This window comes from Drosophila novamexicana, unplaced genomic scaffold (genome assembly GCF_003285875.2).
Source record: "Drosophila novamexicana strain 15010-1031.04,08,12 unplaced genomic scaffold, DnovRS2.1 tig00000512-arrow-arrow-pilon, whole genome shotgun sequence".
Taxonomy (NCBI): Eukaryota; Metazoa; Arthropoda; class Insecta; order Diptera; family Drosophilidae; genus Drosophila; species Drosophila novamexicana.
In genome coordinates, this window is record NW_020824809.1 from 897881 (window position 1) to 917986 (window position 20106).

General features: G+C 41.1%; 4 protein-coding genes across 6 annotated transcripts; 2 read left to right on the forward strand and 2 right to left on the reverse strand.

Annotated features, from left to right (window-relative positions):
- Nucleotides 1-1019: 1019 nt before the first annotated feature.
- On the forward strand, nt 1020-11149 carry LOC115761993 (bestrophin-2). 2 transcript variants are annotated; one of them, XM_030704060.1, is made up of 8 exons: nt 1020-1394; nt 4837-5094; nt 6892-7002; nt 7063-7486; nt 7572-7904; nt 7968-8327; nt 9155-9839; nt 10436-11149. In XM_030704060.1, exons 2-8 carry the CDS (start codon nt 5024-5026, stop codon nt 10792-10794), a joined length of 2343 nt encoding a protein of 780 aa, XP_030559920.1. In that variant the 5' UTR covers nt 1020-1394; nt 4837-5023; the 3' UTR covers nt 10795-11149. The 2 variants fall into 2 exon arrangements, with proteins under 2 accessions (XP_030559920.1, XP_030559921.1); XM_030704061.1 differs by having other exon boundaries at nt 7968-8210.
- A 187-nt stretch (nt 11150-11336) lies between these two features.
- LOC115761992 (SAFB-like transcription modulator) lies at nt 11337-16710 on the reverse strand. 2 transcript variants are annotated; one of them, XM_030704058.1, is made up of 9 exons: nt 16443-16701; nt 15901-16383; nt 15817-15844; nt 15372-15501; nt 15186-15232; nt 13003-14065; nt 12523-12672; nt 11924-12442; nt 11337-11860 (listed from the first exon to the last, which is right to left on the reverse strand). In XM_030704058.1, exons 1-9 carry the CDS (start codon nt 16560-16562, stop codon nt 11497-11499), a joined length of 2904 nt encoding a protein of 967 aa, XP_030559918.1. In that variant the 5' UTR covers nt 16563-16701; the 3' UTR covers nt 11337-11496. The 2 variants fall into 2 exon arrangements, with proteins under 2 accessions (XP_030559918.1, XP_030559919.1); XM_030704059.1 differs by lacking the exons at nt 11337-11860; nt 11924-12442; nt 13003-14065 and having other exon boundaries at nt 12553-12672; nt 16443-16710.
- Nucleotides 16711-17164: 454 nt separating this feature from the next.
- LOC115761836 (peptidyl-prolyl cis-trans isomerase sig-7) lies at nt 17165-19128 on the forward strand. The gene is made up of 2 exons (XM_030703817.1): nt 17165-18682; nt 18736-19128. Exons 1-2 carry the CDS (start codon nt 17184-17186, stop codon nt 19079-19081), a joined length of 1845 nt encoding a protein of 614 aa, XP_030559677.1. The 5' UTR covers nt 17165-17183; the 3' UTR covers nt 19082-19128.
- LOC115761839 (complex III assembly factor LYRM7) lies at nt 19058-19794 on the reverse strand. Its single transcript, XM_030703821.1, has 4 exons — nt 19720-19794; nt 19508-19651; nt 19372-19453; nt 19058-19315 (listed from the first exon to the last, which is right to left on the reverse strand). Exons 1-4 carry the CDS (start codon nt 19741-19743, stop codon nt 19152-19154), a joined length of 414 nt encoding a protein of 137 aa, XP_030559681.1. The 5' UTR covers nt 19744-19794; the 3' UTR covers nt 19058-19151.
- Between the last annotated feature and the right edge of the window lie 312 nt (nt 19795-20106).

Here is a 20106-nt window from a genome sequence, read left to right on the forward strand (position 1 = left end):
CTTTTATTATTAATGTAGTCTTTAATACGCTGATTAATGGCCAAGAAAATGTTTCCATAATATTACCAGCGTAAAAAATTTAACTTTAAAATAAAAGTGAAGCAGTTACAAGCTGTAGAATTTCTAGCCTAAAAAAATTTTATTTTAAACATTTTTTTTCTTATAATAATAATAATAATAATAGTTAAATTCCTTTAAAAAAAATAGAGTATTATGAAGCTAAACATATTGCAGGCAAACTCTTATCCCATAAAGTTTGTCTATTCTTCATCAGCATCATAGCTAAGAGGAAATTCTGGGTATGCAGGATTTTGTTGGACATACACAAATTCTTAATTCCTTAATTTTGTATTAAATACTCTTGTTCCTAACAAAGTTCTTATTCAGGTATAGCCACAGATGGTCTTCCACAATAAATTTTCCCAAGTGTTAGGCAGAGGGAAGGAAGAACGCAACTGTCAGAGATCGTATGCTCTTGACTCGTTCTTATTTGGTTGTTAAAAACATATTTAAAAACCAAAAACTCTTTATATTTTCGATTAAAATTTGTTTTGTTTTTAAATATTAAATATTTGTCTTACTAATGATTTATCATTCATTCCATTTCATTTTAGCATGTAGAGAAAAAATAATAACTTAATCAAATAAACTGTAAACGGCTTTTGAAAAATTACTTTGATTTTTTTTAAGAGGTCCAACAAAATTTATCCCTTTTGATAATGTACATCCTAATGTTTCTTAAAAATATTTGATTATAGGTAGTAGATACACTCAAAGAATGAAGACAAATCTAGATGCGTTAAAGCAAAATTCGGCGCCTACCCTCAACAGTGCTAAATCCAACCCTGTGCCAGGCTTATCGCCATTCTGCGCTCACAACCAGTTGTGCTCTCTCGGGCGTTCGCAGCAATTGGGCAGAGACATGGGCTTGCGGTTCCGCCACAGCTGCCGGCACAGTGTTCCCAGTTCTGTTGGTATTTTCGCATGGCAGTTTCAGTCTGAAAGCGTCGGTCGTTGAGCGCGGAAGTGCCGAGCACGAGAGAACACGGCACAGAGCGCGATTTGTTTGAATGGCTGGCACGACAAGCATGGCCACATCCACAGCTACGTTCACGTTCATGTGTGTGTGTGGATGAAAGAACAACAGCGGCAACAGCGACGTCAAAATAGTAGTGAAGCATAAAGACCAACAAAATAAAGAAGAAATAAGCCCAAAACTCAACCATAACAACAGCAGCGCCAACGCCAGCAAACAATCAACGTTGTTCTTGAATGCGAGGTGGAGTTGCTGTTGTTGGCACCTCGTGTACCTGGATCAGTTGAGCTGCCGTATTCGCGTGTTCCGCCGCGCTGTAAATCTCAGTTACAAAGTGCATCAGTGTTAGTTAGCAATTGTAAGTGACCATGGCGCTATTTAATAACAGTGTAAACATCCCAACGAACAAACACTAACAAATAATAATAACTACTTAAGCTATGTAAGCCGCGTGACTCTCAAATTGTGTGCCTGGATCCGGTTGCTGTCTTTTTTAATGCGAATCGATTGCAAATAGTCCAAAAAGGACAAATATTTAAATAAATATGCAGGATATAAGAAACTGCCCATAGTAATGCGTAACTTTGTGGTTATTGCAAATAGTTCCGTTTCTATGCGTATGTATATGCATGTATGTACGACGCTGCGTCTGTATGTCAGCCGAACGCAATGTGAGTCATCGCAGAGCCCGCATTGGTCAATGTGCAATCTCAGCACAAAGTACTCCACGACATAGAAATTTATTTTTAACCCTCGGCACACTCAAAATTTGCGCCGCATGCAAATTTTGACTAGACGACACTCGTATTCAAATTTGAAAGTGCGCCGATGCTATAAATACTAAAAACAACAAGAACAACAACAACAACTACAACAAAGAGTACGCCTAAATTCAAAATAATAATTATTTAAATTCTGCTCAGGTCTGCTCAGTTGTCATCAAGTTCGTCAAAATCAAATACCAATAAAAAGTCATAAAAGCACTTATGTAACTAAAAATAATAGCCTTACATACATATGTCTGTTTGAAATGTATGTGCGCGCATATACAGATGTAAGTGTGTGCATTTCTGTAAATATATGTTTGCATGCATGCTATACATATATTTAGACGCCCGTCGATCTGGCAGCAGTCGCCAGTTTTTGCGTTAAATGTCATTAACCTCGACGATTTGAGTTTGAATGTTGTCGTTTGTTTTGATTTACCGTAAAAACACAAACTTATCGTTTATTTAAATGATAAGATTGTTCACGTGACTTGGTTTCCTTCATGCTGCGTTTATGTGTCATTGGTTTTCATTGTCAAGAGTTATCCAAGACACACTTACTCCAACGGGTTACCCAACGATAACACTGTACTCTATTATATAAGCCTCAAGCATTTGTATACAATGAAAGGTTAGTTACGTAGGCATTTTATATGTCAATGGGTATGCATGCAGGTGTGGGCACAGTTCTCCAGGAATTGCAAGGCGAGCTTAAAGTTGACAGCTTATAATCAATTAGCAGTGGAGAGTACTTTATTTTCCATTTCCATTTGCGAGCACATATGCATATAATATATATATACATATAATATAAATAAGGTCAGTTAGAACATTAAGTGCAAAGGCGATTAATAATAATAAAAGGTCTTTGAGCCTGTCGATAAGGCGCATTCATTCAGAAATAAAGAGCGAACATGTGAATGCAGTTATGCATGTAGTTATGGATGCTAAGTGAGAGGATACCCTGTAATTATAGTTTGAAATGAAAATGGTACTTTTCTAAATTTCTATTTAACTTTTATGGATTAATAATATTAAAAAGTATATTATTAAGGAAATTAAAATATGAAAATAGTTGTAAATTGGAAATACTCTCTACTTTTCTAAATTTCTATTTAGAAATAAACTAGGAAATAAAGGGGAAAAACATAAGAATATAGCTATGCATAGAAATGCCCAAACTAATGCTTATGGATTTATTATTTAAATATACTTCAATGCATCTGCGTTTTAAAGCTGATATTTTTAAAAGGCATATTTTATAGGGCACTTAAATGCAGCATTGTGATTAATCTCGTGTCGCAATTCATCTTCTTGGAAGTCTTACGAAACGGCTCAAGCACACAGTAGACCCAAATGAGTCATTTGCTTATCAAATACATATTCATTATACTCGTTCGCTTAACATTCGTACAACTAAATACTCTAAATACTCACTAATTCACAGTTAGTTGATCACGTTGCCAAAACGAACTGCACGCATGTCGTGATCCAGTTAAACACATATCAGAAGCCTTGTCCCGTAATCAGCAGCCAAATTCAGCATATAATCAGCAAGCTACGTCAAGATTTTGTTTTTGTTTGATTTACGAATTTAAGTGCTAAAAAAAAACATGTCTGTATTGGTAAAGGTAAACAGGCATATATACATATGAAAATGCTGATGTATGTATACAAAAAGTCTACCATTTTTTGTGCGTCCAATTCCATCTGTAAAACAAGCCAAGAAATGATGTCATGATCCAGACCCAAAAGCCTGGCTCACACTCACACACACATACCAAACGCGCACACATACCACGAATACTGTAGACCATTTTATTTGTGCTCTGAGCTCAGTTTGTATTGTGTATTTCGATCATTAGCTCACCGGTTCGCCGAATGCCATTTATTTATTTATTCTCTGCTATACGGAAATTCATCAACGTACTGCTCATTGAATACAGACTTTTCCCACTCGAAAGGGGAGACACATGAGCTCATCTTTACTCATTATTAAATACACTATTTATGCATTTCTCTCTACATACACTCTACATAACATACTCATGTGTCCAAGTACATAAATACCAATAAAAATAAGAGTAATGGTGTTTTAGTCCGGAGTGTCGCCTTGCTAATACCCTGTACCTAGCGTAGTAAAAATTGCAATATCATTGTTAAACATACATCATTGGGTTGTGCTTTTATTTCTGTAAGCCCAAAACGTATGAGAAATGCATGTTAGAATAACTTCGGTATTTTCATCTCATCAAAAGCTGTTCTTATATTCAAACGGATCACACAGACCACATTTTATGAATAACTTCTTGGAAATAGCTGAAATCGATACTTATCGATTTGTACGTTTTGAGCTACCGATTAGTTGAAAGAAACTGAATCCGCACTGGCTCTATATTTAATTCTCTAAGGTCGACAGACAAACGGTCCAGAAATATATCCATCTTATGTGTTCCACATGCATATTAAACTATAATGCCCTTAAAAAATAACGACTTTATTTTACGAGACTTGAAGTGACATTGTGAAATTTGTTGTCTGGACTAATTACTGTGCTATCGTAGAACTCAAATGCGGCTGACCCTCAGTGACACCTCCAGCTGGAACTGTTGCAGCCTCAATGGCATCGCCCACACGCGATCTGCCAGCGCTTCGATTTGCGTCAATTCCTACTAAAGCAACACACATACATATGTAGATATATTTGGCTTGAGCTCGGAGCTTCTCTAAAGTTTCCACAATTTTTTTTAAATTGCTGCAATTAAATTAATCAGCTCGTCACTGTTGCATTCGAAATGTTAAATAGAATGCAATGCATGCAGTTCAATTGTATTCCGCATTTTAATGTCGCATGCTTACATGACTTCCAGTTGAAAATATCGATTTTTGAACTTCAAATGTATTATTCTTTTTGTTGTTGTTGTTGCCCTGGTTTAGCTGGTAATTATCTGCACACTGCGCAGATTACATGATTACATTACAATAAAAATGAATTTTCGACTTATTATTATTATCATTATTGATACATTTAAGAAATTGCTCACCTCGGAAACTGATGACATTGGCTATGCCCCAATTAAAACAAAGCAAAATGTACATTTATCTAAATCGCGAAGCGTGATAAGAAAACATAACTGTCTTTAAGAACAAAACCAACATTGGTTATAACAAAAATCTCATTTGACAATATAAAAGAGAAAATTAAATACAACTTGCGAAAATGACAATAACGTATACAGGTGAAGTGGCCACTTGTCGTGGCTTTGGCTGTTTTCTCAAACTGCTTCTCAGGTAAGTGTGAGATTTAATCCTCTATATATTAATATATGTACATAAAACTGTTTGTTCTGACTGACTGACTGATTGTTGATTACGCCCAGCCCAACCCTTATAGCTAGGAAACTGATGTAATGCAAGTGCACGCTAAGGTGGAAAATTTTGAAAAATTCTGCTTGCAAATATACAAAATTGTTAAACAACTGTTGTATACAACTCTTTTGAATACCACATAATAGGGCTCAAACTTAATTTCAAAGATTTTTGCGAGAAAATCATTATTAAAGTCAAAAACTCACTTTCTTTGGGAAAAGCTTTAGTTTCTTCAGATCAGTAAGAAAATAAATTAATACATGTGTTTTTCATGTTTCACTAACCCGGCGAAATTTTTCATTTTTCAATACATATTTAATGCGATTGCGAATTGCTACTACAGTAGTTGGAGCGGGAAAATTTGAGTTTCCGACAGGCGGGAAATGGGTGGAAATGTGATGTATGAAAGGCGGATAATACCTTTCAATACTTGTATGTATATGCATGTAGGTGTATAAAAACCATTTTGCACTTTCAAATTACAGTGCTAAACGCTTGTGTATGAGAAGCGTGTAAAATTGCAAGTCTGGTGCTAATTAAAGAACTGACACAGTTCGACAGAGCCAGTAAATTGAGCGACTCTCCGCTGGCTACAGCTAGTGATAGTCGTCAGACATCACACAATTGCAACTAATGCAACTAATAGAATTTTCCATGCGTTCCACACACACACACACACACTCAAATAGTTGTGCACACTAGATTGTAGTTCAGCCGATAGCAGCAACAACTCCACCCACACATGATACTCGTGTCGGCACATCCACCACGTCTCCATTGGACCTGCAGCCTTATCAAAGCCGTTTGGCCCGTCATGTGTTTGACATCTGTCATGCATGTAATTTGAATTATAATTTAATATTAGGTAGCCAGTGCTTCTAACGATATCTATTTGAATGTATGTATGTGATATCTGCACCCCCACCTATGTAAATGGAGCTCAGATTTATTTGAATGATCCGCTGATAGCGTCAGCTGCATTGATTGTTACGGCCAATCAATGAACTGGCTATCCGGGATTTGATAGGGTAACTGAACCTCTGTGTTATTGCTAATTTAACACATTATCATATAAATTTAGTATGGGAGAGCTAATGCACATAAGTAGGAGCAAATAAGCACATTGTATTTTGAAACATTTTCCAAATTTAAACTTATTTTAATAACATTCAAAACAAGAACTAAGGCACGGCATCTGTGCATACAATATATTTAATTAAAATTATCAACGTCGGCAAACCTTGAAATCTTTCTGGCAACGATACAAAGTCAAATTCTGTTTGTCATTTGTTTATCATAAATGATTGTGTTTGTTTTTTTTTTCTATTTTATCAAAAATTTGGTGATAAGAGCTTGTTTTATAATTAGTAGGCTTTCGTTTGAAATGATTGTGAGGTTATTCTCATATACATACATACATACATATGTGTATGTGCTCATTTTTATGACGTTTCGTCAGCCACAAGTGGACGGTGGCATGATTATTGTTCAATATCAGGATGGTAAGGCTTTGTGATGACGTCGCCAATTATAGGAATATTGGTGAACACATGCCAGACGCGGTGCCGCACATTAATAAAGTTGTCCGTCGTATACGATAAGTTTAGGGAATAGCCCGAACCATAAACGATGATATGTTAGTCGAGCTACTATATTAGGGTTTTTGTGTGCGTGTGCGTTCTATTTATAATAATGATCTGATATCCACTTCCCTTTCAGGTGGCGCGGAAGTATTTACAAATTAGTCTGGCTGGATCTGCTCGCTTTTCTTACACTATATTATTTACTTAATTTGGTCTACCGCTTTGCGCTCAATGAAAGCCAGAAAGAGTAAGTAAATATTGATAAGGAATATAGTCTATATTAACTGTTTCTCTTTTTCCCGCTCAGAACGTTTGAGGCGATCGTGGCCTATTGTAACAGCTATCGTGATCTCATCCCGCTGTCCTTTGTACTCGGCTTCTATGTCTCCATTGTAATGACACGCTGGTGGAATCAGTACACATCTATTCCTTGGCCGGATCCCATCGCTGTCTTCGTCAGCTCCAATGTGCATGGCCAGGATGAGCGCGGTCGCGTTATGCGTCGCACAATCATGCGTTATGTGTGCCTGTGCCTCACGATGGTTCTGGCGAATATATCACCGCGCGTCAAGAAACGATTTCCTGGCCTAAACAATCTAGTGGAAGCGGGCTTGCTCAATGAGAACGAGCGTACAATCATTGAGACAATGAACAAATCATTTCCGCGACCCTCCAAGCACTGGCTCCCAATTGTGTGGGCGGCCAGCATCATTACGCGGGCAAGAAAAGAGGTAAATAATACTTCATATGAAAAAGAGGACCAATGCGCAACTTTGTTTTCTTTGGGTTAAATATACTAATTACAAATTTTGACAGGGCCGCATTAGGGACGATTTCGCCGTGAAGACCATCATCGATGAGCTAAACAAGTTTCGAGGACAGTGCGGACTGCTTATTAGTTATGATACGATCAGTGTGCCCCTAGTTTACACACAGGTGGTTACTTTGGCTGTTTATTCCTATTTCCTCACCTGCTGCATGGGGCAGCAGTGGACGAATGGAAAAGTCGTGGGCACCAGTAGCTATCTGAACAAGGTGGATTTGTATTTTCCAGTGTTTACCACGCTGCAGTTCTTCTTCTACATGGGCTGGCTCAAGGTGGCTGAGTCTCTGATCAATCCCTTTGGCGAGGACGATGATGATTTTGAAGTACGTCTGAACAAATGGTAGCTCTTGAAGTGCTAAACTTATTCATAAGTGTCTGCTTCCTAGGTTAATTGGATGGTGGATCGCAATCTGCAAGTCTCCTATTTAATTGTAGATGAAATGCATCATGATCACCCAGAGTTACTTAAGGATCAGTACTGGGACGAAGTGTTTCCCAATGAGCTACCATATACCATTGCTGCAGAACGGTTTCGCGAGAATCACCCGGAGCCTTCCACTGCCAAGATCGATGTACCGAAGAATGCGGCGATGCCCTCAGGGATGTCATCTGTGCGCATCGATGAAATGGTTGGTAATAATAGCATCGGCGCTTCTGGGTCTAAGCCGCCTTCCGCTGAACAGCCACAAGGCGCACCTATGCAGACAGTTACTTATGACCTTTCCAAAGCTGCGCCAGATGAGGAGGTTAGAATCAAAACGTTGGCAGCATTCACTAGCGATACGAAGTATTGGCACCAAATAATCGGCTACCTTAACTAAACGTACATCCATGAACATCACTCATGTACATGTGGCGGAAAATCAAAATCAATCAAAAATCAGATCAAAACGTATTTTCTAACCTTCTTCTATCCTAAACCCAAAAAAAAATTCCATATGGGATTCAGATCTATCATTGGCATTTCAAATCACAACGGTGCTTGGTATTTATACCTAACCTTATATATATTTATGATATAAAATGAATTGGATGTTGAACAGTGGATTCTAACATAAGCATTGGGGATCGTTTTCATGCACCTGTCAAAGTTGTCAGCTAGACGTGAAAACTACACATACCTTAACTTCTAATCAATTAACATCAGCTTTGACAAGAGCATGAGAAAACAGATCTGAACCAATATCTCTTAATGTAATCGGTATAACAGAGATCAGTCTACTAAATTATGGACGTAAAATAAACTTTTTAGAGGCTCGCTGAAATGTTCATATAGAACCCACTGCGCATTATCACTAACCTAATTATACTAATTATACTCTACTTTGGTGTTTGTGTCTCTTTAACCTATAAGACTGCATACTAACTTTTGATTCTAACAACAATCTGTTTGCCTACAGCCTCTAACTGCACTACGCACTGCACGGCTTTCAGTTGCTTTTGTGCACCCCAGAAAAAAAACTGCACAAATCGGTTTCAAGTAACTTATGCTCACTTTAAACTCTCCACATGAACAGCAGAGTACATATAAATAATGTTCTACATTGTTTCTTTCTCACAATGCAACTCGCAGGGCGACGACGCCAGCGGCATACACTTCTCAGCAGGCAATGGCAAATCGCGTCTGGGGCTAGGCTCCTCGCCCAGTCTGGTTAGTGTATCGGGCACTCTGTCCCGGGTAAATACGGTGGCGTCGGCACTGAAACGTTTCCTTAGTCGCGACGACAGCCGTCCAAGCTCAGCCACGCCCACCGAAGATCCGGGCAAATATCGCTTCCCGAGCAGCGCCAGCTCGGCAAGTTTAACGGGCACCATCGGCGGCCCAGCTGCTGTGAAACCCGCAGGCAGCATGCGCATAACCCAACAGGTTATTGAGGAGGTGGACGAGCAGGCCACCATCACGTCGATGCGCCCCAACGATCCGCGTCCCAATGTAAAAGATATATTTGCGCCGGCCGTTGGTCAGCCGCAAACAGCACCGCTGCAGCCACCACCGCCTGCAACAGGAGCAGCTACACCATCACGCTCCCAGCCAGTGGACATACCCCGACGCTCGCCGCAGTACGAGCGCGCCCACTCGCAGTATGATCCGACACCATCACTCTTTCCACCTGGTGGCGTGGATGCTCTGCTAAGCACATCAGCCCCAGCCGGAGACAGTCCCTTACTCATGTCAGCAGCCACGGCGCCCAGCTCGCCGGTGGGCGACAGCAGCAAGTCGCTGTTCGAGCAGCATAAGGCCGCCAGCCGTGAGACGGGTAAGTGGTCAGCACTCGTATGGGGAATGGTACCAATAATGCCTTCCTCTTCCTGCTTCCGATAATCACATTTAACATTTATCTTCATATACACTCACATACACATACACATTCGACGAATGCGCGTTTAAAACTGTTAATACTTAAAGCGATTGAGAGACCCGATGCAGCGCAGATTTTCAGGTGGTTCGTGACGCCCGGTAAAGTTCAATCATTGGCCAAAATCAATTATTTCGTTCCTCAGCTTATTCCACGTAAATGTTGCTAGTCGTCAAATTGTTATTGTTGCCTGATGTCGTTTATTATTTTTAGTTTTCTTAATATCATAATTCCGTTTTTTTTATCGACTTGTTGACTTGTTTATTAAATACTAACCAGAGCTTAGCAATTTTTTGAATTGGTAGTTTGTATTGTGTTGCATAAGACTCGATCCAACATTTGTGGGTTTTCAACCAAGTAATGCCCTCCTAACTCCAAATTTGTATTTAGAGTTTGCCTAGCCGTAATCCTTTTAGCCGTTGCACGCATTTCTTAATCTTGATTAATCCCAAATGCCATATAGGGTAATAAGCTAATGCGACTTTCTGCCCTTACAGTCGAAAATCTTGACATCAAAACATCCAACGATGTACTGGCCAACACAGCTGCCGAGGCCGCTCCGGATGTTGGCGATGATTTTGAGAAGCTGAAAGCTGCTCGGGAAAAGGAGAAGCTGGTGCGCCAGCAGATGAACTTGGCCCGTACCATTAGCACAGCCCCGGGTGTGGATCCCTCCGGAGTTGTTCCGCTGGTGCCAGTTGTGCCCGTGGCCATGCCAATGATGGCGCCCATTGCGCCCCAGGCGAACACAACGACCGCGCTCCCGGCTGTTGCTTCCAGCGCCGATTTACTCGCCGGCGGCGAACCAGTGACCAATTCAACCACTAAATCCGAGGACGCCACCCAAGGAAGTTGAGCTGGCTGGCGTTTAGTATTCAGGCGTACAGTATAAAGTATGCCACTTGTGTTAACAACTTTTCAAATTAGAAATAAGTTAATTATTTAGCGTATTAGTTAATTTATATAAGCTACTGAACCTAATGCCTTAACATGCAGAATGACAGAAACGGATTAAGAATGCTCATAACGTTAAAACGATCTTGAGTGAGAATGTACCCATTTAACGCAGTTTAAATACCTATTATTTAAAATGAAGTCAAAAGTGATTTGAATCTAAACAATAATATAAGTTTTCTAAATTGCCAGAAAATTGTGTTTTAATTAAAGTAAAACCTCTCTTGGGCGTGTGACTGTCCGCTCAAGAGAAGCGTCCGCCGTAGACATTGAATGGTAACAACGATAATAACTAAGAGAATATCAAAATAGAGAGCAATAATATAACTAAACGGCCAAGTAAAAATCTTTTAAGTGCGTCGATGCTGTGCGGTGCAACTCTCATTTAGATAAACCTATTTTCGATGACCATTTTCATATTAAAACATTCGATATTAATTATATATCTAATGATATTTAATGTAGTTTTAGAAGCTAAATCGATACAACTAAAAGAAATTAACATAAACGCCAAAAGCGTTAAAGGAAAATTGATCAAGTTTGTTGGGTTGGTGATTAGAAAGGGTTTTCAATTGCCTCATAAGTTGTGTGCTTTTAGCGCCATCTAATAACGAGCCACCTGGCCACCGTAGCGATCCTGTGTTGGGCGAGTACCTCCATACATCCCACCGGCACCACTGTTACCCTGATACCCGCTGGAGCGTTCGTTGTAGCTGCGATCAAAACGACTCTGCGCCTGCATTGGACGCCAGTTGTCATCAAGGGTAGTCGACTTTTGCCAAGAGTTGTTGCCATGCATGTTTGATGACATTCCATTATTACTGTAGGATTTCAATTGTCCGCCGCCACCACCTAGATGAGTGCTACTGCCGCCGCCAGATGGTGCCCATATGTTAACGTTGTTTGAGTTGCTACCATAGCCACCAGCTGCTCCGCTGCTGGTTGAATTTTCATAACGTTTGTTGCTACTAAAATGATAGAAAGGGAGTTGCTGATGTGTCTTCAATTTAATACAAGAGATTTGGGCTTACTGAGACATATCGTCAACACCACTACGTCTGTAATTGGAGGTGTTGCTGCGGTCGGAATCATTGTAGCGCCCACCGCCCCCACCATTACCACCGCTTGTGTTATTCTTGTGACCATAAGTACTCGCAACGTTGCCAGTGTTGTTCTTGTGCACATAGCCAGTACCACCGCCCGCGTTGCTCTTGTGAACATATGAGCTGCTTGATCCGCCAGTGCCAACGCCACCAGATGAAACTGGCAAATGACGTACCTCCACCTCGCGTTTGTAATCATCACGTTTACTGGTAGTGGATGATGAATAATCGTGCTTAGAGCTTGAGCCATAATCATTGCCGGATCGCTTGCTCGGCACCGCTGCGTAATCATCGATGGCACCACGTTTAGTGCCAGTGGAGCTACCATAATCGCTACGCTTATTTGAGGTATATTCTAGCCGCTTTGAACTGGAGTAGTCATCAAGACCACGTTTGGAGCTCGATGAGGTGCCATAATCATCATGCTTCTTGTCATAAGTGCTGGTGCTGTTAAAAATACAGTTGAGTCAATATATTTCTAATACACATTATGGATTATGTGGCCATCACTTGAATGGATAACATACTTGCGTGAGCTGACCAAAGAAGCATCAAAGCGCGGCGGTGGTGGAGCATCAAAGACCGCGGAACGCTTGCGGTCTGTAACATCGGTATAGCGATCATCAGTGCGCTTACTTAGCGAACGCTTAACAGGATCATCACGTGACTCCATAATCCTGGAGTACCATTAGTGGAAAGTGAGGAAAGATGAAAAGAGTAAAGTTTACAACATTAGCAACATTTTAAAGGTAGGCGACGAATTCAGTACATATATGTTAAACATAGTTAAAACTACGATGCAGTTCATTTGCAGTTGCATAAATATACATGAATGCAAAAGCATTTGCCTAGACTGCCCGGCAGATTTTCGGGTTGAAGAAACAACGTGGCTGCTGCAACTTAATACACTAATTTACACGGCCAAATGCCTTTTGAGAATATGAAAAAATAAATATGGTGTTGTTGTTTTTAGCGTTGTGTGTGCAACGCGTTTACGTTTATCATACTTCATCTGTTGACGCTTCAACTCGAGGCGCTCCAGCTCGATTTTCTCACGCTCCAGTTTCTGGCGCTCCCGTTCCATGCGCAGCAGTTCGGCCTTCTCACGCTCAAGGCGCTCCCGTTCGATGGCCAGCTTGCGTCGCTCCTCGGCTAGACGTTCCTCCTCAATACGCTGACGTTCGCGTGCCTCACGACGTCGTCGCTCCTCCTCGCGTAGCTCACGCTCCCGTTCACGCAAGCGCTGGCGCTCCCGCTCCTCACGAATCTTCTGATAAGATAGCATCTCACGCTGGCGTCGCTCGCGCTCACGCTGACGCTGCTGAATCTCACGGTCAACGTCGCGTGGTTGGCGTCCCGAACGGCGCTCGTTGGATTCGTCTCGGTTTTGAGACTTGTGACCCGTGCCAGAGCGATGATCACGATCGTGGCGCTTGTCACTGCCCGTCGACGGCTTGTCCTTGTCGTCGCGTGATGGCTTGTTGCGATCTTTATCCTTGCCGTCCCGCTTGTTGCTGGATTCCCCGCCTGAGTTTTTGCTCTCCCCGCTAGTTTCACCCCCCTTCTTATCATCTCCACTGCCCTTGGCGCCGGACTTTTTATCGTCATCCTTCTTCTTCGACTCATTGTTTAACTTGCTGTTTGCCTTGTTGTTGCCCTTATTACCAGCATCTTTGGATGAACTTGCGCTGCCGCCGATTTCGTTCTTGGTGCGTTCCACTGATATTATTCGGCCGTGCAGTTCCGTACGATGTAAATTCTCAATGCACCGCGAAGCATCCCCGGATGAGGACATGGTCACATAGCCGTAACAGCGTGTGCCTGGGGTACGGGTGTTGGTGACCACCTTGGCTCCAATCACCTTGCCGAACTTGGAGAAAATGGCCTTCAAGTCACTGGCGCGTGTCAATGTAGACAAACCAGACACCCAAAGATTACGTGACAGCAACGCCTGCTTCCCAACAGCACTAGACGAAGCACCAGCCGCAACTGCGCCTCCGCCCGAGCCCGACTTGTTGGCAGCGGCACCCGATGCCGATGCTGCGCCCGCTGCTGTTGTCGATGTTTTCTCTGCAAGTTCCATGTAAATAATAACAATATTGGAAGAGAGTTATGGTCAGAGCTGTGAGTGGCTGGAAAACTGTTTTGGTATTTGGTATTGATTGTGATCATTGATCATTAAGGGAAGCACTTTAAACGCACACTTTGTAGCTGCTGCTGCTTGCTGTTGTATCGCAATTTTTCGACATAACGAACCTAACTGATTCTACGTTATAAGTACATGTACATCATTATTTACTGCTCCCTACGAAAGCTAAGAGAGTGTGAATTTGATTGGGTTGCTGCAGATGCTTCCACTGCTGCTTCTGCGCATGTTGCTTCCACCATAAAAAGGGATGTCGTACAGGGTGGCCATGGCCAACAAGTCACATTGGTATACGTGAAGATATCGTCAGCTGTCATGTATGAAGGGTCGTCTTCTGGCCGGAATCGTCTTATCCGTCATCATCGCTGTTGTTCCGCTGAATATTACAAGCTGCAGCTCAAACACGGGTCCGTCCTTCCCAGCTTGTGGATTTTGGGCGATGATATGGTGTCCGTAATACAGTTGGATTGTAAAGCGCGGTGCAGGACTCCTGGCGTAAATTAATGGAAATCGACGAATTTAGCCAAAATGTAAAATCTTTTTGCTATGTAAAAAAAACGTCCTCGGGAATTTATTTCCATTTCCAAGCGCAAAGCAATTCTCACATCATTGTAACCTCCAGTTCATTGGCGAACGTTTGTTTGTTTTTAAATTATTTTATGATCAAACGGCTCTCTTTTGGCAATCCAGAGGCCTTTTGAAGGGTAGTAAACTGAATCCACATTGGATGTTAGATTGAATATGTTTAAATTATGTATAAGCCTGGTTTGAAGTCTCGCCCGGTGTAGTAAGTGCTTTAGATTTCTGATATTATTCCATCTAGTTGTATTGCTGCTCGCTCAGATTTGATGATTCCATGCCCAACCAAATTCACACTCTCTTGCACACTCTGTTGCTCAAGTGTGCCGCACATGGTTTTATTTCGCAAGCTTTACTTAGTTCATGCATGGCCTAACCAACTTATATATGCGTATATATTTATATATATACATATATAACCTTTCAAGCACACGATTTTCCTGGTGAAATAGTAACTTAAATTACCTTTATCGTCTTTTTGGTTCAACGATTTGGAAGCCAACTTTTGATCGCTATTCGGTCCACGTTACAAAATTTGAAATGAAAATAAAGTATAAAGAAAGTGGATATTCGTTATTAGTGTTGAAAAAAAAATGCTAATGGACATGCTTTTAAATAATGAAAATTAGCTAGTAGTTCATCACAACCAACCTAGAGTCCTTTTTATCAATAGACTTGTCATCCTTCTTCTTTGATCGAGCGCTCTCATCATCCTTGTGAATCTTTTTGTCTCCGTCCTTAGAAACCGCGCTCGATTTTTCGATTTTGTTTGCCGGTTTAACTGTAAATTATGTCATTAAAAAGTAATTTAGTAAGTAGTCATTTTTCAGAACTCCGCTTCATTGTGTTAAAATAACATTATGCAATGATCTTATCTAGTTATTGGTTGATTTTACAGCAAAAGCAACCGGTATATTTTAGTTTCCACCACATTTCTAGTAATTAGTTTAACCGTATTAAATCTCAAAACGTTTCGACACGCAATGATAAATTGGCTAAAAACCGAATTTTGACAGTTTAGTATACTATACTTATGATTTATGATGTACACACACATTATATTTGGCACAAGTTATATAAATTAATTAATGCTTACCCGACTTAATAGACTTGTCGTCAGGGGCCTGAAACGACAATTGTAATTTAGCAGTCGACCATTGACATATATAATAAAAAATACCTCATCATGTAAAAGTTTCTGCTCATCTTCGCCAATTGTCAAGTTGATAGACTCGTCATTGTCCATGTTTACAGTGTCGCCTGTATTCTCTTCCTGCATCTCTTCGTCGCCTGTCGGTCCTTCGCCTTCTTCGGCGGCGTCTCCTTCAACGGCTTCTTCATTGCCATTTTTCTCATGGTCGTACTCCTCTGCATCCTCTTCTTCCTCTTCATCGTCATCTAGTATCACACAGACATCGTCGACGTCGCCCACTTGATCTATTTCGTGCCCATCATCATCAGCGTGATGGGCACTGTCTTCGCCATCTCCATTTGTTTCGTATTCTTCGCCCACTGCTTGGTTTTCTTCATCGGGGTCAACAGGCTCTTCCTTGATTACAACATCGGTCATAGATTCTTTCATTGGCATCGGCATCGGCTTCTTTGCCTTTGCAGACGATACAATTAAATGTGTGTTGGGGTCGACGCCCTCCTCCTTTAAGGCCTACAAATGTGCACAATGTAAACCAGCACCCCTGTCGGATAATCCTCGCGTATACATACTCTTTCAAGGCGTTCGATGAGCACGGCCTTTGGTCCCACAGTCTCCAGCTTGCGCTTTTCTAGCTCATCCTTTAAATCACACACCCGCAACTCGCCGATTTTCTTGCCGATTTCGGGCATATTAGTTTACTCTTATGCACAAAGATGACACAATAACCTTTACTTATTTAAAAGGCTCACTAATATCTCTAGAAAAAAAGGAATATTCGAATTTTTCTCGATTTCACAACGTGTTGTTCCGTATGCCAACTGAGAAAATTTTACAATTTTTCCTATAATCAAAATGGCGACATAAGAATACCTATCGGGGCTGAGATATCGATAACCCAGGGCTACGCGACTATTTTTACCCCAAACCAGGGGCGTACCATTAAGCTAAATGACATTAAAATGCCTATTTTGTTTTTATGTTATATAGTTTTGTTGAGTTTTTTCAAGAAACATAAATAAGAAATGGAAGCTAAGTTGTTTTGTAATTTAAAATGGTATTAGAGTTCAAAATTCAAGTATATCTATTCAAGAGTGCTCGAATAGGAGATACCAAACACTGTATTATTATTACTCATACAAAAAGCACGCATATGTAGCAGTACCATGGAAATATCAGTATTTATATATCACACAATTACTTTAAAATAGTATAAAGCCAAAAATAAAAACAGCATTAAATTGAAATGTATAATAAAATTATTAAGCGATTTAACAAAATTAAGATACTGTTTGGGAAATGAAAATTTTGGTATGCCCTGGTTTGCTGCGCACGGTCTCACTCTTTATGTGCAGTATTTTTTTTGGAAGCCTGTTTCTGTAAATGATTGCAGATTTGTGCACCGGCTTACTATGTCTGTGGTTATTGAGACCACGCTAGGAGATTTGACCGTGGACCTGTTCACGGACGAGCGACCAATTGCCTGCCTTAACTTCATAAAACTTTGCCAGTTGAAATACTACAACTTCAACCTATTTCACACTGTGCAGCAAGGCTACATTGCTCAAACCGGCGATCCCAGTGGCGTTGGAGATGGAGGTTCCTCAGTATGGGGTGTTGTGGAAGGCTCCCAAAAACGTTTCTTCGAGGCCGAATACATACCGAAAATACACCACTCCAGTGCGGGGATACTCTCGCTGGTCAGTGCCGGGAAAAATCTTGTTGGCTCCCAGTTCTTCTTTACGCTCGGTGAAAACCTGACATCGTTGGACGGCACTCACTGTGTTATTGGAGAAGTTGTGGAAGGACACGAGTTGCTCCGGAAGTTGAACGATGCAATAGTGGACGATAGCTTTCGCCCATATCAGGATATACGCATAACTCACACTGTCGTTCTCGAAGATCCGTTTCCAAACCCCCGTGGTTTTCAAGTCCCCAGCCGTTCGCCGTCTCCTAGCGTCGAAAGGCTTAAAAATGGACGCATCGCAGCCGACGAAGACATAGACGACACCAACGGTAAATCCATGGAGGAGATGCAAGAGATGTTGGCAGAACGTGAAGCCAAGGCACGTGCTACAATCCTGGAAATCGTAGGGGACTTGCCGGATGCGGAGATGGCTCCGCCAGAAAACGTGCTTTTTGTATGCAAACTTAATCCTGTGACAACGGACGACGACTTGGAGATCATTTTCAGTCGCTTTGGCGTTGTAAAAGGCTGCGAAGTGATACGAGACCGGAAGACAGGTGACTCCCTACAGTATGCATTTGTGGAATTCGAAGATCAAAAATCATGCGAGGCTGCCTATTTTAAAATGGACAATGTGCTTATTGACGATCGTCGCATACACGTGGACTTCTCGCAATCGGTGTCTAAGGTGACTTGGCGGGGAAAAGGTCGAGGCATTATAGGTGCTGATGGTCGATTAGACTTTGATAACTTGAAAGAAAGGAATGGCAGTAGAAATGTTAGTCATCCGAGCAAAATGGAAAGCAACGAAGCGCGTAAGGATAGAAATAGAAATGATGAACACAAAAATCGAACTACTTTGGAAGAACGCAAGAAGGCTCGTGAGCTACGACACCGAGAACAAAAGGACCGCGACAAACGTGGTCGAGACCAATATGTTCAACGTTCAAGATCAAGAGACCCTAATATTCGGTATAGAGAACGATATGAAGGACGCCATTCCCGATCAAGGGATCGAAACGAACGTAGAAGGGCAGCATCGCCTTACAGAGGCGGCAGTCGCTACTCATCAGAACGTGGGCGGCGAGAAAATTTACGTAATAGAAGTAGAGACAGAGACAACAGGTAATTTGTAATGCGTTTATGTTGAATTATGCTCCATGAACATATATTTGCAGACCCACGTTTAAAGCCGAAGAGAATCCACAAAGCCACCGACGTAACGATGAGAAAAGTTACAAGGAAAAACTATCAGAAGATAACACAAAAGACCGAAGACGTTTCGCTGTAGAAAAGGAGAGCAAACCTAAGAAAAAATCGAAGCGAACTAAAAGCAGCAGTTCAGAATCCAGCAACACCTCCGATGATAGTGAATCATCGTTATCATCTAGTAGTTCGGATAGCACCACAGACAGCTCCTCCTCATCAGACCAACGTAGCAAACGCAAGAAGCACATCAAGTCGAAACATAAGAAAAGCAATGCAAAACGCAAGCACAAGTCCAAAAAAAAGCGCAAAAAATAATGCTTTTAATGTTTTGACTTTACAAATAATTTAAACTAATTTGCTAATATCCACAAATGAGTTTTGATTTTTACTTCTTACGTGATTCTATCTCAGCCTCTAGGGCAGCCATGGCTGCCCCACCACAACAACCTGGTGACTTATCATTCCGCCGTCTGCGTGGAGCTTCAACCACTGCATCGGGATCGAACATCACATTGTCTAGGCGAGTGGTCTCTGGCGTTATGCGTAGCTCTTTAAAATAGTCGATATCATCAGTACGGGAAAATATTTATGTAATATTTACTCACCAAAGACGTTGTCCTCCCGTTTTTTGGCCTGAATTACATTCGTTCGCAGCTCGTGGTCCACCTCCACAGCTAAGTTAATCATCTATAAATATTAAAATTAATGTCTGTTAACGTGTTGTAAAAATATGCATGCCACCTTTCGAATCTCGTCCTCGTTGGTTTCGTTCCGGTTCTGCTGAAATGATTCGTTTATCTTATGCCGGCCGGCCAACAGAGCCCTGTCATCGCCCTGAAACACATATTGGCGAGTGCGATGTAACTTTTTGAACGCGCTTAGCACCTATTATTTGCCAAAATAAGAAATATAAAGTGTATTAAATAATTATCATTTTTAAAGCAGCAACTTGCCTGACGCTTTAAAGATTGGGACATTATTTTACGTCATTAACAAACGATCAGCTGATTTTGAAAAGCGCTAGTCAACTCTAGGGCAGTGCAGAGGTGCACATTGTTCAGTTATCGAAAATTGTCTATCGTAAACAGTCTCGATAGTGATTTGTTTTTGACATCTCCAGGTCAGTTGCAAGAATTTTTTACGTCGCTTAGTTGTGTGCGACGGTTGTTTCGGCGTAAAGGAATACTGTGGGAATTTTTAAAATGCTGTTCTCTTTGAAAATCTAAATTCTTTAATAATTTAATTGCTTAATAAAGCAATGCAAGCTAACACAAAGTCTATCAATAAGTAATAACAACAAGAAGCAACATCTAATTGGTCTGTGGTCGTGCGTACGCGGG